The sequence below is a fragment of the Tarenaya hassleriana genome, unplaced genomic scaffold (assembly GCF_000463585.1).
Source record: "Tarenaya hassleriana unplaced genomic scaffold, ASM46358v1 Cleome2, whole genome shotgun sequence".
Lineage (NCBI taxonomy): Eukaryota > Viridiplantae > Streptophyta > Magnoliopsida > Brassicales > Cleomaceae > Tarenaya > Tarenaya hassleriana.
The window spans coordinates 281,686-296,528 of record NW_010965372.1 but is presented as its reverse complement, the minus strand read 5'-3'; the positions used below and the strand labels follow the sequence as shown (position 1 = coordinate 296,528).

Here is a 14,843-nt window from a genome sequence, read left to right as displayed (position 1 = left end):
TCACTAATAATCTGATAGTTGTTATGAATTTGATATTTATTATTTTATTCTATAAATTATTACTTGTGTTTAGTTTATTAATGTGGATTACTTCGATTTTTTTTGCGTGCCCAGTGAGTGATATAAATACATCATTTATATAAGTTTTGTGTGTGAAACAAAGCAGGATATTATTCGGTAAATTAATCAAATTATTTATGTAGTTTGGATTTGTCTTTGATGAAAAGAAATTACTGTCTCTGTTAATATTTTTTTAAAATAATTTTAGGACAGTAATTATCGATCACGCGTTTTTCAAATATTGTTTTTCTAATTTCAATGTCAGTTTCTCTCAATGAAACACAGCTCATAATCATAAGTCTCTCTCTCTCTCTCCAGATTTTTCGTCTGCGGAGAAAAACCAGTGAGAAAGACAACGGTGAAGACAAGTACCAGAAGAACACTAGCGAGCAAACAAAACCCTAGCGAGCTCTCTTCCTTTTCTTCTTCAAGCTTGGTTCGGAATCCGAAAATGGAGTACGAAAAGCCTCCCACTGCTCCTGTCTTCTCCAGGAAGCACAGGAACCGTAGCCATAGCCTCAGCTTCAGCGCCAATGGCGTCTACGACGGCGTTTTCTCTTCTCCGGCGACTAAGAAACCTACTCCGGCGATCGATTACGGCGAGATTTTCCGTGGGTCGGGTCCTTCTTCGTCTTCGATTCCGTTCCTGGACCTCCCTGAGCTCAACGAGGAGAAGATTAAGATCGATGTTCGTAGCTCCAAGCTCGATTACGCTTCGGTCTTCGGTGGTTTCGTGGGTTGCGATTTCACTGTCTCTCCCGAAGAACTGATCATCAAGTCCGAGAAGAAAAGCTCCGCAGAAGCAGATAAACGGTACTTTTACTCATCCACAAGATCCTTTTTATGTTTGCCTTTCTGAAAATCGACCCAATTTTTGTCTGATCATTGAGACATTGTCCCGTTTGGGATGATCTTTCAATGGCTATTCACCATTTCTCAACTTGTGCAAGTTCAAGAGTTGATCCTTTCCATTTTTTGGGGGATGACACATTTTCTTCGACATGGGTTTACTCACACAGAATCAATGCTCAATGCCCTCGCTCTGTTCTTAGTTTGGCTCGTCAAAGCTGAGTCTTTTATTGTTGCAATGAGTTGAATCTGGTTAGGTACATAGGCTAATCTCTGGTACGACCAAGTTGAATCAATTGTCGGCTTGTTTCATAGTTTGGTATTGTTTCTCTTGGGTAGAGACTATGTTCCATGAATGATTTAACACTATTGATGTTGGAAACTGATTGTCGATGAGTTTTGCCCTATGTCCTGATGTGTAGGAATCACAAGAAAGCTGGAAAATCTTTTGTTATTCCACCTTCTACTAAGCTGAAGAATCAGATTTCCTCACCCGAAGTTGTAAGCATGAAGCAGTTCAATGTGTTATACCATCAGACGACTCCTCTGAATGAGAATGGGATAAAAGACAAAACTCAGGCTGCTCAGTTCCATGCTGTATCTGGTTATACTCAACTGGTTGAGAATCCGTGCCCATTATCGAAGATTGAAAGTAGATCCCTTGTTTCCTCGGTTGAAAAGGAGCCACACCATGGAAATCCCGTAAAAGTTGCAGACTGTAACACTGCCCAAGTTGATATTCCTTCCAGTAATGGGTCAAGAAAACGGAGTTCTAAAAACAATACCGAGTTTGAAATGATCTTTGGTAGAAATGGAAGCAGTGTTGGTGATATCTTCACCAGTAGTGAATCCAAAACTGATCTTAATGCTAAGCATCCAGATGTGATACCGCCTTCATGTTCGCTGGATAGTGACAAGAAAGCTTCTGAAAGATCAAAGGTTCCGAACTCAGGAAGTTTGGAAAGTTTTCGATCTGAAGATGTTGATTTACCATGTTCGCCTCCATACTTTGATGAGGAAACTGATGCGAATTCAGTTGCTGCTGCATCTTCTGCTGTACTGAAAAAGGCCTTAGAAGAAGCTCAGTTGAGGATAAACATGGCAAAACAAATGATGGAAAGGAAAAAGGCGGGATCTCGAAGTAGTCGTGCAAAACCGAGATCTTCTGGTGGCCTTAGAGTTGCGGATAAAGGCAACAGAAAATTCGGAAGCCATAGAGACGATGGGACGGAAAGTGTTGGTGAAGTGGTGAAGTCTTCTGAAGAACCATTTCCACTTGAGGGAGAGAGATTTTTTGATGAGTCGGTGAACTATTCTAATCAGTCATTTCCAAATTCTGGAAAGCTAAATGTTGGTGAAGCAGTGAACTCTTCGAAAGAATCATCTCCAAATGCAGGAAACCGAAATGTTGATGAATCGGTGATCTCTTCTGAACAATCATTTCTTGATAAGGGAGAGAATATTGTCGGTGAAGTGGTGAACTCTTCTGAACAGTCAACCGGATACGGGAAAGAACAAAATGTCGGTGAAGAGGTGAACTTGTCTGAACAATTAATTCTGAATGGGCGACAGAAAAATGTTGGGGAAGCGGTGAAATCTTCTGAAAAATCCTTGCCGAAATGGGGAGGGCAAAATGTTGGTGAATCGGTGAACTCATCTGAACAATCAATAATGAGATGGGGAGAGCAAAATCTCGGTGAGGCGCTGAAATCTTCTGAGCAATCAATCCCAAAAAGGGGAGAACTAAATGTTGGTGACGTGGTGAACCCTTTGGAGCAATCAATTCCGAAATGGGGAGAGCAAAATCCCGCTGAAGCGGTGAAATCTTCTGAAAAATCCTTCCCGAAATGGAGAGAGCAAAATGCCGGTGAATTGGTGAAATCTTCTGAACAATCAATCCCGAAATGGGGAGATCAAAATCTCGGTGAAGCGGCGAAATCTTCGGAGCAATCAATCCCGAAAAGGGGAGAGCAAAATATTGGTGAAATGGTGAACTCATCTGAACAATCATCCCCGAAACGGGGAGAGCAAAATGTTGGTGAAGCAGTGAATTCTTCTGAACAATCAATCCCGGAGGGAGGGGAGCAAAATGTCGCTGGATCGGTGAAATCTTCTGAACAATCCATCATCCCAAATGGAGGAGAGAATAATGTCGTTGAAGTGGTGATCTCGTCTGAAAAATCAATTCTGAACGAGGTAGAGCGAAATGATGGGGAAACGATGAAATCTTCTGAACAATCAATCCCGAATGAGGTAGGGCATATTGTCAGTGAGCTGGTGAACTCTTCGGAACAATCATTTAGAAATGCAGGGAACCGAAATGCAGGTGAAGCAGTGAACTCTTCTGAACAGTTGTTTCCTGATGAGGGAGAACAAAATATCGGTGAAGCAGCGATCTTTTCTGAAAAAATAATCTCGAATGAGGGGGAGCAAGACGTTTCTCCTGAACAATCAATTCCGAATAAGATCGAGAAAAATGTCGATAAAGTGGTAGATTCTTCAGAACGATCATTTCCAGATAAGGGAGAGCCAAATCTTGGTGAAATCCCAGATGAGGAAGAGCAAAATGTTGGTGAAGAGGAGAGCTCTTGTAAACAATCATCTCCGGAACAGGGAGAGCAGCAAGCGAAAAGAGCTCGTCGGAGGCTCTGGGAAGTCCCGGGTGGAATTCTGAAATCAACACTGCACCATATGCAGGAAGAGATGAAAGAACAAGAAGAGGAACATGCAAAAAAAGCTCGGAAGCACTGGGAATTACCTGGTGGGATATCCAGAACGAACGAGGAGATGCAGAAGGTAACCGGAAACTCATTCTATTCATTCGGGCAACTCGGTAACAAGTTAAAATGTGTCGTTGAGGCTTTCACGGGGAGCAAGGTTGCACAGACATCCGAGGCAGAGGGAGCGGAGCATGTCATGGTCCAAAATCGGGAAGGCGAGGATAAGATAGTGTACACAAACATATGTGAAAGGGAAGAGGAAGAGATTCACAGAGAAAGCCTAACTCAGAGAGATGAGAACGATGGATCTACACTGTGTAATTCCACAGAAGTGTGCTCACAGAAGGAGGAGAAAGAAACGGGACGGTGCGAGCAATCTGAAAACGGGTCTGGTTCATGTAATACCCACGAGAATTCTGACCTAATTCACGAGATTCTAGATCGGGAAGGCGAGAAGGAGAGTCTCTCCGAGCCACGGGAGATGCTTGTTGGTGATGTTGATGCTGAAACATATGAAAGGGAAGTGGGAGAGATCCACAGACCTACTCAGATAGACGAGAATGCTAAATCTATGGCATCTATCCTCGGAGAAAACGCTTTGGTATTTGGGCACAACGGGAAAGGGAACGAGAATGAGAACAAGACACCACGAAGAAGGAGAGTTTGGAAAACCTCGGAAGATGTCTACGATATGATAAAGGGTATGAAGCGATACGACAGAGCTTGGCAGCTAGAAGATGACGAGAAAGAAACGATGAAGAGATGCCTCAGAGAGCAGAGTGAAAGAGCTGACAATGACAATGATGATATTACCAGAGATGAAGAAACAGAGAGCATTTCCGAGCTACCTACTGACACGGGATTGCAAGAAAATTGGAACGTGCTTAAGCAGATGTTTAGGCAGATGTTCCAGACAGTAGACACTAAGAGAGAGGACGAAAATCGTTCCTTACTGGAATCCGAACAGAGTGAGATCGAGATTCATCAAAGGGATGAAGGAATGGATAGGAAAGGAACTGCAGGGACATCGGACGATGAAGACTCAACTTTAGCACTGCAAACGTTGTGCAGAAAAAAGGATGGTGAGATGGAAGAACAAAATAAACCATGTTTTGTCTATGAACTGATAGGAGAAGAAGAGTTGGTAGGCCCTGAAATGGCCAAGATCCTAGAAGTGGAAGATGTACCAGAAGTTTCTGAAGCAGATAGCTTGGATCTAGGAGCCGCCTCCGAACTCGAGGAGATAAAAGAGCAGGCGGATTCTCGAACTGAAATACTGAGACATGATTACCCGTGTAGTTCCGACAAGAAATCTGAGCAAAAGCCATGCAAAGAGTTAGCTGAAGAGACTAATATGGGCGGTAGTATAGATGATAACATGAGAGATCCGTCGTTTGAAAGTGCGCGAATCGGGGAGGTAGGCCTTGAGCAGAAGATATATGATCGATACCCTGAAAATACCGGTTCAACCAGTAGCATGGAGGAACATATTGAAGAAGTAGATTCCGAGTCGAATAAGAGTGGTTGGGATGTAGACGACATGCAGTTCATCGGCCAGCCCAACGAGAACGACAATTATTCAGAATCGGAAGCGAGACATTCACCAGAAACCAAACACAAACTTCGAGAAAATGCGGGAAATCCAGATCACGAGTTCCCAGAAGAGTTTAATGATAGAAACGAAATGGAAGCAGCTTCGATGCCCGGTTCTTCATCCAAAGAAGATGAAGAAAAAGTTGCAGCAGCAGATAGAAACACCGATGCTACTACCGATGATGCTTCACAGAACAAAGCAGAGCCTGCAGAGGAACATAATAATAAAATGATAGATGAAGCAAAAGGGAAAGCGAAAGAGAGAGAAAATGAGAGAATTATGGTAGAGAGAGCTATCCGTGAAGCCCGTGAAAGGGCCTTTGCCGATGCCCGAGAAAGGGCAGAAAGAGCAGCTATGGAGAAAGCAGCAAATGCAGGAACACACCGTAGAAAGACCTCTGAAATCCGAGGAGGGAGGCCAGAGAAGACATCTGTTGATGCCACCGACAAATTATCATCAGCTGAGAAGGCTTCCATGCAAGCCAAACTCCGAGCCGAGCGTGCTGCTGTGGAGAGAGCTCTCTCCGAGGCCAGAGAACGAGCCCTCGAGAAAGCATTATCTGGAAAAGCAAGAAACCAAGCTGGGAAATCATCAGCCGCTTCGGGTGAAAGACGCAATTTCTCTTTTTCTGTGAGTTTTCGCTATTCTACTCTTCCTTTTCGATTTTCTCCGTTCATTCACAGCCATTCTTTCTTGTTGACATGTGGATTCCTGAATCTGCAGGGCACAGAGAACCGGAATTCAGCGGCTCCTTCTGGTTCTTCAAACCCAAACAGTACATACCGATATGCATATATACTCGTCCTGTTTATAGATATGAGCTTTTCTTGTTCTATATTCGAGAAGTTACGCCGTAGAAAATCCCTGACTTCGTTGATCTTATTTGCCCGATGAAGGTAACGGTGAACCAGCGCAGCGGTGTAAAGCGAGATCCGAGAGACATCAGAGAACAACCGAACGTGCGGTATGTTGTTTCTTCTCCTCCTCCATATCTGCATAGTCAGTGCTATGAAAACAGCAGTAACAACTCCTCGTTTCTTTGCTCGGGTTATCATTTATTCTCAGGAAAAGGCTCTCGCCGAGAAGAAACTGCGAGATCTCATCGCCCAGAAAGAGCAAGCCGAGCGAAACGTAACCACCACTTACAATTCCTTTTGCATACTTCTCGAAAACTTTCGTTTTGATCGCAATGTTTTTCTTACTATTACCTGAAATCGGCAGAGACTGGCGGAGACTCTTGATGCGGAAGTTAAACGTTGGTCGAGTGGCAAGGAAGGAAACTTGCGGGCATTGCTCTCGACACTGCAATATGTAAATATGTCTTCACTTACTTCTATGATTCTTCACGGTTCAATGGAAGAGTGTACCGTCATTTATTGAGAATCTCGAGTCCTTTACACAGATTCTTGGACCCGAGAGCGGATGGAAACCGATCCATCTTACAGATCTCGTGTCGAGCGCCTCGGTGAGAAAAGCCTACCGAAAGGCGACGCTCTATGTTCATCCCGACAAGTTACAGCAACGCGGTGCAGCCACTCAACAGAAATACATCTGCGAGAAGGTTTTCGACCTTCTCAAGGTTCGTCTCCCGACTAACCTTCATTGAATTCCACGAAACAATCTCTTGTATCGATGGCTAACCTGGTTTTTTTCTCCAGGAGGCATGGAACAAATTCGGCGTGGAGGAGCGTTAACATTCTTGGAATCTGCTAGCGAAAACCGGCCACAGAATGAAAACGCAAATTAAACCGCATTCTTGGGCAGGGGATTGCATGCTGTAATGTAGCGATGTAGACACGATTATAATGAATCTATTTATAACAAAAGGGAAAGTTCCTGCATATTCATAGCCCATTTCTGCAATGTTCAATGTCTTCCATTCATCGGTACATAATCCGGTTATCTAACAATTCAATATAAAACGACTACCCTTCACCAGCCAATGGCATGAGAGAGATCGGGTTTAAAAGCCGAGCAGGTGAAGCATTACAGCATTCTGGGCATGCATACGGTTCTCGGCCTGAGGGAAGACGATAGAGTAAGGGGCCTCCATGACTGCATCGGTCACTTCTACTCCTCTTTCGGCGGGTAAACAATGCATGAAGTAGGCTTTCGGACCAGCCAACTTCATAAGAGCTTCGTCCACCTACAATACCGACAACGAAGTAACGAGTTTTATCAAGACATCAAACATTGTTGCAAAACTAAGCGAAAGTAGCCTTGAACAAACGTTGTTTACACTTTCCCAAACTCTATGTTTCATGTATGGTTTGTTCAATCACAAAACTGAACCTTCCGCTACTATCAGACATGATCGTCACCTCTCAGTGTTGTAACATGAGAAAAATCCAAAAAATTGAGTTCGGATAATTGGATTTGGATCTGCGATCGGGTATTATCTACAGTTACCCAAATGAAAATGATATTTTTACCTTACCTTATAGAGATATTACATACAAACCTGCTAAAATCTCTTAAAATTTTGGATTCAAATTCAGATAACCCAAAAATTTTGGGTACTCGAGCTGAATAGCTCCTAAAATATGATTTTTATTTAAATATTTAAAGATTTCTTTTTTAAAATCGAGTTCGAATACCATGGGTACCCAAAAATTATTTCGAGTACCCAATTTCCAGGTACACGGCCAAAACAGATACAAGATCGGGTAATAACTCATGAGATCTGAGATATTTGAGTTAGCGTTCTAAACCGATTCTCTCATTGGACTTAGTTATGGGAGAAGCATATGTTCTTTGACAGTAAACACATCCACTGATTAGGAACATAAAGCTCAAAACTATAACATATTCGGGGTTATGCCCATACCTGGAATCCTTGGAATGCTCTACGGCGGTATTCAGCTTCATCCTTCTGTCCCATACTGGCCCAAACGTCCGAGTATACCACATCGGCTCCTTTGACAGCTTCTTTAACATCGTTAGTGATCTCGATCTTACTCACTCCAGTTTGTTGTGCCTTTGAAACTGTTTCTTTGTCTGGTTCAAACCCTTTAGGGCAAGCACACACGAAATGGAACGGCACAACAGATGCCAATTCTAACCACGAGTGCACGATATTGTTCCCATCCCCGACATAGACAACCTGAACTTTATTGAATCGATATTAGTATATTAAAACTGCAGCCAGAACTAGGTTCAAGTCAATTGATCTAGTGATGTTATGCTTCATAGACTTTTCGATATTCAATAACATACCAGTAGATCATTTACACTTAAAGACTCGTTTTGCATTCTATTTTCTCGGTGATTTGAAATGATGATAGCAGTTGTTAATATTTTTAGGCACCAAGTGCAGTACATTTCAGAATTCTAGTATGGCCATACTAATGTTATGCTTGAGCATTTCATCATAAAGTTTTCCAACAATGCATAATCAGCCTACTTGCATATACTGAAGTCCAGAATGAGGGAAATAAATAACAGTCGGTAGCTGATTAAAGGGTTAACTAACCTTCGTCCCTTCTAGTTGACCAATGTGCTCAATAATTGTAAGGGCATCGGCCATGATTTGGCAAGGATGGTTGAAGTCCGTGAGACCATTTACAACTGGAACACTCGCATACTTGGCCAGATCGAGGATGTCCTAGAAAGAGACCAAACACAAACGACATATTTCTGCTTTCAGGGACTAAAAACCACTAATTATGTAATAAGACCCGCTGACAGAAAAACTGATGAGTGTATGACAGCGATGTTTGAAATAATAGATAAATATACTAGTCATCATTTGTAAATCTTTTACAACAGACTACAGCATAAACTTTCAAAACTCACCAGCATACCTGATGAGCAAATACACGAGCCATGATCATGTCATTGTAGCGAGACAAAACACGGGCAACATCCCGAGTTTCCTCTCGCTTACCCATCTGGATGTCATTGGGTCCTAGATATAATGCATGGCCACCAAGCAAGAAAAAGCCAGTCTCAAATGAAACCCGAGTTCTCATGGATGGCTTTGCAAAGATCATAGCCAGGGTCTTCCCTTTTAAGGGGAGATAGGTCTTCTCTCCTGATTTCAGCAGTGCTTTGACCTCTGCAGCCTTGTCCAACATCTTTATAACGGCTGCTTTGTCAAAATCATCTATGTGGAGAAAGTCTTTGAGACCTGCTTTTTCTGCAGGATGAAAATAACAAATAAGAAAGATGGAAGACATTATTGTCTCCTTGGTTCCTCAAAAGAAGCTCCAGATTTCAGACAGCAAGAAAACATTTTTAAAACAATGACAAGGTACCACAAAAGCGCAAAATGAACTCATTTCTCATGCACAATTTTCATGCTTCTAGATTGAGGCATCATGCATGTAATTATAAAAAGATGGAGACTTTTATCAATTTACAGAAAAGAAACTACAAATTTCTTTGTCAACAACTTTGCCTGCCAAAGCTGGTTAACCCACTTTGTGTTTAATAAGTGCACATTGTCACTCATAGTAATCAATCATATATGTATATATAAACAACACACCAATATGACAAAACAGTTGTCCACTTGCTTGTACAAACGTCAAAATCCCCTCAACACAATTCACCCAAAATTATCAAGACTTACTCAGAATCTCCACTAGGTACGAAAGTTGGAAAAACCTCGTGTTTTCAGTGACAATCTTCCAATCTAAAAGCGTCCGAAGATAAAAATCCCAACACATTTCTCCCAAAAACATCCAAAATTACACAGAATCTCCGCTATGCGCAAAAAAAAAAAGGAAAAAAAATTACAAAACCCTTTATGGTTGGACACCACAATCTCCAATCTGAGAGCATCCTAATCCGACCAATTCGAAAACCCTAGAGAGCTATTCTTTTTCTTTGTTCCTTAAGATGACAATACCAGCAAATGCAATCATGACCTAGGAACAAATGGACTTAAAGAGCGAGAAATCGAACACAACAAAGAGCAAATGCTGAAGCAAATATCAACCACACATGAACCAAAACCGCAACAAAAAAAATGAAACACAAGCCTTTGGCATCGGGGGGAGAAGAAGGCGAAGTGGCCGAGGAAGCTTGGCAAGGTACACGGAGGCGGAGGGAGGGGAAGCTCGGCGGAGAAGAGAGTGAGACGCCGGAAGTTCGTCGGATAGTAGTGCCGGATAATGCGGAGGAAGAAGAGGAGAGAGGCAGAGACGGTGATCGGAGGGTCGTCGTCTTAGCGTGAGAAGCCATAGCCGCCATTTGTCTCGCTGCTTTTTCGCTGTAAGTGTTTGGTGGTGACTTGGTGAGCGAGAAGGAACTCTTCCAGTGTGGTTACTTTCACTTTATAGGGGAAGGCAGAGATTTATTGGGCTGATTTTTGTGGTTTTCGGCCCATTTAAGGCCCAATAACTTTATCACCATTGTATAAAATATTTCTTTAATTTCATAAATTTCAGATTTTCTTAGATGCTTTTAAAATGATGAACATTATTAATATCCCATAAATAATTTGAAGTAAGATTACACCTCTACCTATAAAAAGATGGTCTTTTTTTCCTTCAAATTTACGAATTTGACCAAAATTACTTCGTGTGTCAAGGAATGCAGTGATTAGTGCAGCAAGCAATGGGCAAGGATGTTTTTTTTTCCTATAATAAAAAAAAAATAGGTATGGATTTCAAAAGATAAACGTAATTGGAAGTTGGAAACTTTCAGTATCCGGGACAACTGATGTTCGCCAAAAACAAAGTTGGAGACAAAAACAATACCATGACACCCAACATAGAGGTTCAATCGCTAAGGAACTGAGCAAAGTTCCTTCCCAATCTGGGTTCAAATCTTCATTTGGAAAGGGACATTTACATGGACTTCTTCAATCTTCTGAGAAATATACTAGGGTCGAAGGTTCGATGAACTTTTAAATTATCAAAAATACCAATATCATGACATACTATCAATATCCTTTGTTGTTGTTGTTGGCATTCAGATCAATGATAGAGTCGAGTATAAATTCATAGAAACGATGGTTTAATTTATATGTATAGATTCAATGGTTTATAGTTTACTGTTGCGGTTGTTTAGATAAACTTTCTAATTATTCCATTCGTACAAATTGCTCTATCTCTCTCACTAGATAAAAAAAATCCGCCATTAAAGTTAAGCTATCAAGAATTTAGCAAGATAACCCTTTTAGTTTGTTCATTTCCCTCTCTCATAACCTCCAAGATTCACTTTCTTTCCATTTTTTCTATATATCATCGCTATATTTTCATCTCTATATATGCATGTATATATTATATATATATGTTACACACGTTTACTCTTTTTTTTCAGATTTTTTCTATTTTTCTGTTTAACTTGTTTATTTTTTATATATGATTAGTAATATTTTTTCTGGTTTTACTTTGATAACGATGAATCAATCAATCAAATATGTCAATTTGTTAAATATAAGTGAACATAATCTTTCATTGGTTTGCATCAGAGTTTTCTGTACTTATCAAAACAGTCGTAACTATAATCGTTGTTGATCATTTTGACCAAGAAGTGGATGTCAAATTTGGACACAAGGTATGTTGATTTTTTTTGTTAGTTTTCACATTGTTTAGATGCATTTTTTTATATCATTGATTTATCCCTTATTGCTTAACATTTTTATATCAAGAAATATTTATATCCTTGATCAAATAAAGCCTTTTATATATATAGTTATTCACTTTAAAATGAGATTATAAATATGTTTAGAACATTATTTTATTATACCTATTATTATTGACTACATTAATTTCAGACTTTAAAATGAGATTTACAAAAATAAATTGGAAATTTTTAATAATAAACAAATATAATTGCATGATATTAGTAAAAAAGTAAGAAAATTCTCAAATATAAAAAACATATTTTTTTATAAAATATCTACATGTGGATGATATATAAAATGAATTCAAAATCACGAAAAGTTAAAAAAATATTTTCCAAAGATATATTAGTATATAAAATTAATTTTTTTTGAAATTATTATGAATGAATATAATTAGCCAATGTTATACCTTTTAATGTATTTATAATATGATCTGTGGATAATTGAATTTTAATTTTTATTTGAAAGCGACAACATATACCCTCAATGGCCTCGGCCCAAAGTCTGCAATCGGCCCAAAGTTGAAAATTTCCAAGTCCTCGAGGGGTATGGAAATAAATTAACCAATACTTCGTCTTCCCCATTTTTCTTATCCTTCGTGAGAATCCGCTCCAACACTTCCTCTTCTTCTCCACCACACACCGAGCTGCAGAAGCTAAAATGGCGGTCTCTCTCCCGAACTCATTTCTCCAAATCAATTCATCTCTTCCCTCTCTTCACATCAGAAAGGTAAGCTGGAAATTGCCCTTCGTATTCTTCTTCGATTGATACCCTAATCACTGATCTTCGCTACCCTTTTCCGTGTGAAACAGCCGAGGATTGCGGCGGTGAAGGCGAAGGCAAATGATAGGAGCAGTTCGATGAGAACTCGGGTGATTCCCGTAACGTGTCGGAAGAAGGATTTGCACCCTGAATTCTACGAGGACGCGAAGGTGTACTGCAATGGAGAACTGGTGATGACGACCGGAGGAACTAAGAAGGACTACGTCGTCGACGTATGGTCGGGAAATCATCCGTTTTACCTGGGAAGCCGATCTGCTTTACTTGCTGATGCCGACCAAGTGGAGAAGTTCAGGAAGAAATACGCGGGTCTGACGCAGATTATGCAGATTCCTGTTCTTAAGGGAGAGATCGTGTTGCCGACGAAGAAGAAAGGTGCCGGAAAAGGAAAGAAGAAGTGAGAGAAAAAAGGTACCATTTTGGAGTGTCTGTTTTTCCAGTGATTTGATGGAACCCTTGATTTGCTTCTCTGGTGACCCACAGTTGACTGGTTAGGGTGTTTGATGATTGTATGTTGTGTGTTTACGAATGCAAAGAAATGATGCTCTTCTTACATGTGTTTGGCTGCTGAGAAAGTTGTGGAAAATGGGAAGGAATGTGGAATTTGACGTGAGACATATACAGGGTCTAGACTGTAATTGTGGAAGGATTGGTGGTATGTATGAGTAGAAGGGGGATTGAAATTTTGTATCATGTCAAGTTTTGAGTGGCATGAATTTTGATGAATACAGAGGCTAGTGATCGAACCAAACACCAAACATGTCACGAAGATCCGTTGTATGTGACAGAAATCGGTTCTTTCCTCTCCATAATCTTGACTTTGAGTTCAGGTAAATGGCACAAGTAGAAAGCTGGTCGAAAGTGTGTTGCTTGTGAAGTTTTCGAGCGACATGAATTCAATGGAAAGAGCTACCGGAAACATTGTTTCTCGCCGTTTATGGATAATGCAAATCAAGGGTGGATGTGCATTTCTCATAGGTTTTAAGAATTTCACTGCACTTTTTAGGGTTTGGGACTTGTGGCATGAACTCGATGATCAGTACAAGTAATTGTAGTGTCCTTAGACTTCGACCCTTGTGTGGGATTGGACATGAGCCTGGGTTTATGCTATAAGCAAAGTCTTCTTAAGTAGATGCCGAGGCACATAACAGAACTTATTACTAGGATTTGTTTAAGAACTTATTCATAGAGTTTTTTTTTTTGTGTTGGGGGAGTGGGGGGGGGTTCTGCTTGTACGGAACCCATGACTGATTCTTGATCAGCAGCTGAAGTAGCAAAAGCACGCAAACCCAGGAAAATCGTATTATACGATACGAAATTCATACTAGTTGATGGAATTTAATGGTTTCACTTGATGGTTAAATTCAGTGAAAAGGACCAAATCATTTACTAAAGAAGAAATCGAAGCTTTTTGGAGGTTAAAGAAGAAGACTGAAGAAGAACATCTCCAAGCAATCTCCAAGTTACTTGATAATGTCTCCGGCTCTAAATTTATTCATGAATTATATCTATTCTGATGATTTCTTAATCCTAATCATAATATTTTTATTTATTTATTTATTTTGATTTTCTGAATTTTTGAACCTATTAAATTAAATCGATTCACAGGAAGATGTCGAGAGGAAAGAGGCGCAAGATAACACGGCCGAAGGAGCATCTGAGAAACAGAACAATACAAAAGGATGGTAAATATTAAATTTTATTTTAGAGTTACTAAATCCGTATCGGGATTTGAATTGAATTAGAGAATAAAAATTGGTGTTTAATTATATAAATACGGAAATTCCACAGGTGGAGACGAAGCGCCGCGGGTATTGCCGCAGAACCCCGTCCATGTCTTGCTTCTCCTCTCGCAAACTCTCGCCTCCGCCGTTACCATCTCTGCGTTTTCCATTTATCTATTATCAGATACAAATCAGGGCATTACAAAGATCGAAGTCCAAGTGTTCATACCAGTAGAAGCGATGAGGAAGACGGAGAAGCAGAGGAAGAGCAGGAGAGTGTAAGAAGAACAAGAAGGAGCCATGCTGTTTGCGGTTTGGGTTCTGCATAGCTGAAGAACTGTTTATATAGAGAAGTTAATCAATGAGTCCATATCTTGAATTCTTTGAATGGTCCACTGGAGTTTTGAATGGGGACATGAGTGAGCTTAGAACTGTGTGAATGTAAAGAAAAAACCATGCGTGCCATTTATGGAAACCTTATCCAGAAGGCGATAGAAGTTTGACTCGGGATTTTGTGAGTAAGTTTCTAATTGTGTCAC

General features: G+C 40.5%; 4 protein-coding genes and 1 long non-coding RNA gene across 5 annotated transcripts; 3 read left to right on the top strand and 2 right to left on the bottom strand.

Annotated features, from left to right (window-relative positions):
* Positions 1-337: 337 nt before the first annotated feature.
* LOC104811377 (auxilin-like protein 1) lies at positions 338-7,064 on the top strand. The gene is made up of 8 exons (XM_010538043.2): positions 338-873; positions 1,332-5,853; positions 5,947-5,998; positions 6,120-6,187; positions 6,289-6,354; positions 6,445-6,534; positions 6,626-6,802; positions 6,882-7,064. Exons 1-8 carry the CDS (start codon positions 512-514, stop codon positions 6,915-6,917), a joined length of 5,373 nt encoding a protein of 1,790 aa, XP_010536345.1. The 5' UTR covers positions 338-511; the 3' UTR covers positions 6,918-7,064.
* LOC104811378 (ornithine carbamoyltransferase, chloroplastic) lies at positions 7,036-10,484 on the bottom strand. Its single transcript, XM_010538044.1, has 5 exons — positions 10,209-10,484; positions 9,027-9,361; positions 8,696-8,827; positions 8,051-8,326; positions 7,036-7,369 (listed from the first exon to the last, which is right to left on the bottom strand). Exons 1-5 carry the CDS (start codon positions 10,417-10,419, stop codon positions 7,187-7,189), a joined length of 1,137 nt encoding a protein of 378 aa, XP_010536346.1. The 5' UTR covers positions 10,420-10,484; the 3' UTR covers positions 7,036-7,186.
* A 1,902-nt stretch (positions 10,485-12,386) lies between these two features.
* LOC104811376 (50S ribosomal protein L31, chloroplastic) lies at positions 12,387-13,190 on the top strand. The gene is made up of 2 exons (XM_010538042.2): positions 12,387-12,529; positions 12,613-13,190. Exons 1-2 carry the CDS (start codon positions 12,461-12,463, stop codon positions 12,979-12,981), a joined length of 438 nt encoding a protein of 145 aa, XP_010536344.1. The 5' UTR covers positions 12,387-12,460; the 3' UTR covers positions 12,982-13,190.
* A 728-nt stretch (positions 13,191-13,918) lies between these two features.
* Positions 13,919-14,390, top strand: LOC104811373. The gene is made up of 3 exons (XR_771449.2): positions 13,919-14,055; positions 14,189-14,265; positions 14,372-14,390. It is a non-coding gene; the product is annotated as an uncharacterized LOC104811373 (long non-coding RNA).
* Positions 14,391-14,814, bottom strand: LOC104811374 (defensin-like protein 19; the record flags this gene model as incomplete). Its single annotated transcript, XM_019202490.1, has 2 exons — positions 14,534-14,814; positions 14,391-14,461 (listed from the first exon to the last, which is right to left on the bottom strand). Coding segments are annotated over exons 1-2 (144 nt in total), but the record flags the coding sequence as incomplete, so codon positions are not given.
* Positions 14,815-14,843: the final 29 nt, after the last annotated feature.

Coding starts and splice junctions, on each gene's coding strand:
- LOC104811376 (XM_010538042.2), top strand. CDS start 12,461: ATGGCGGTCTCTCTCCCGAACTCATTTCTCCAAATCAATTCATCTCTT. Junction 12,530..12,612: donor CCTCTCTTCACATCAGAAAG/GTAAGCTGGAAA, acceptor CGTGTGAAACAG/CCGAGGATTGCGGCGGTGAA.
- LOC104811378 (XM_010538044.1), bottom strand. CDS start 10,419: ATGGCGGCTATGGCTTCTCACGCTAAGACGACGACCCTCCGATCACCG. Junction 8,327..8,695: donor GTCAACTAGAAGGGACGAAG/GTTAGTTAACCC, acceptor AATAAAGTTCAG/GTTGTCTATGTCGGGGATGG. Junction 7,370..8,050: donor GAGCATTCCAAGGATTCCAG/GTATGGGCATAA, acceptor TCGGTATTGTAG/GTGGACGAAGCTCTTATGAA.
- LOC104811377 (XM_010538043.2), top strand. CDS start 512: ATGGAGTACGAAAAGCCTCCCACTGCTCCTGTCTTCTCCAGGAAGCAC. Junction 6,535..6,625: donor TGCTCTCGACACTGCAATAT/GTAAATATGTCT, acceptor TCCTTTACACAG/ATTCTTGGACCCGAGAGCGG. Junction 6,803..6,881: donor AGGTTTTCGACCTTCTCAAG/GTTCGTCTCCCG, acceptor TTTTTTCTCCAG/GAGGCATGGAACAAATTCGG.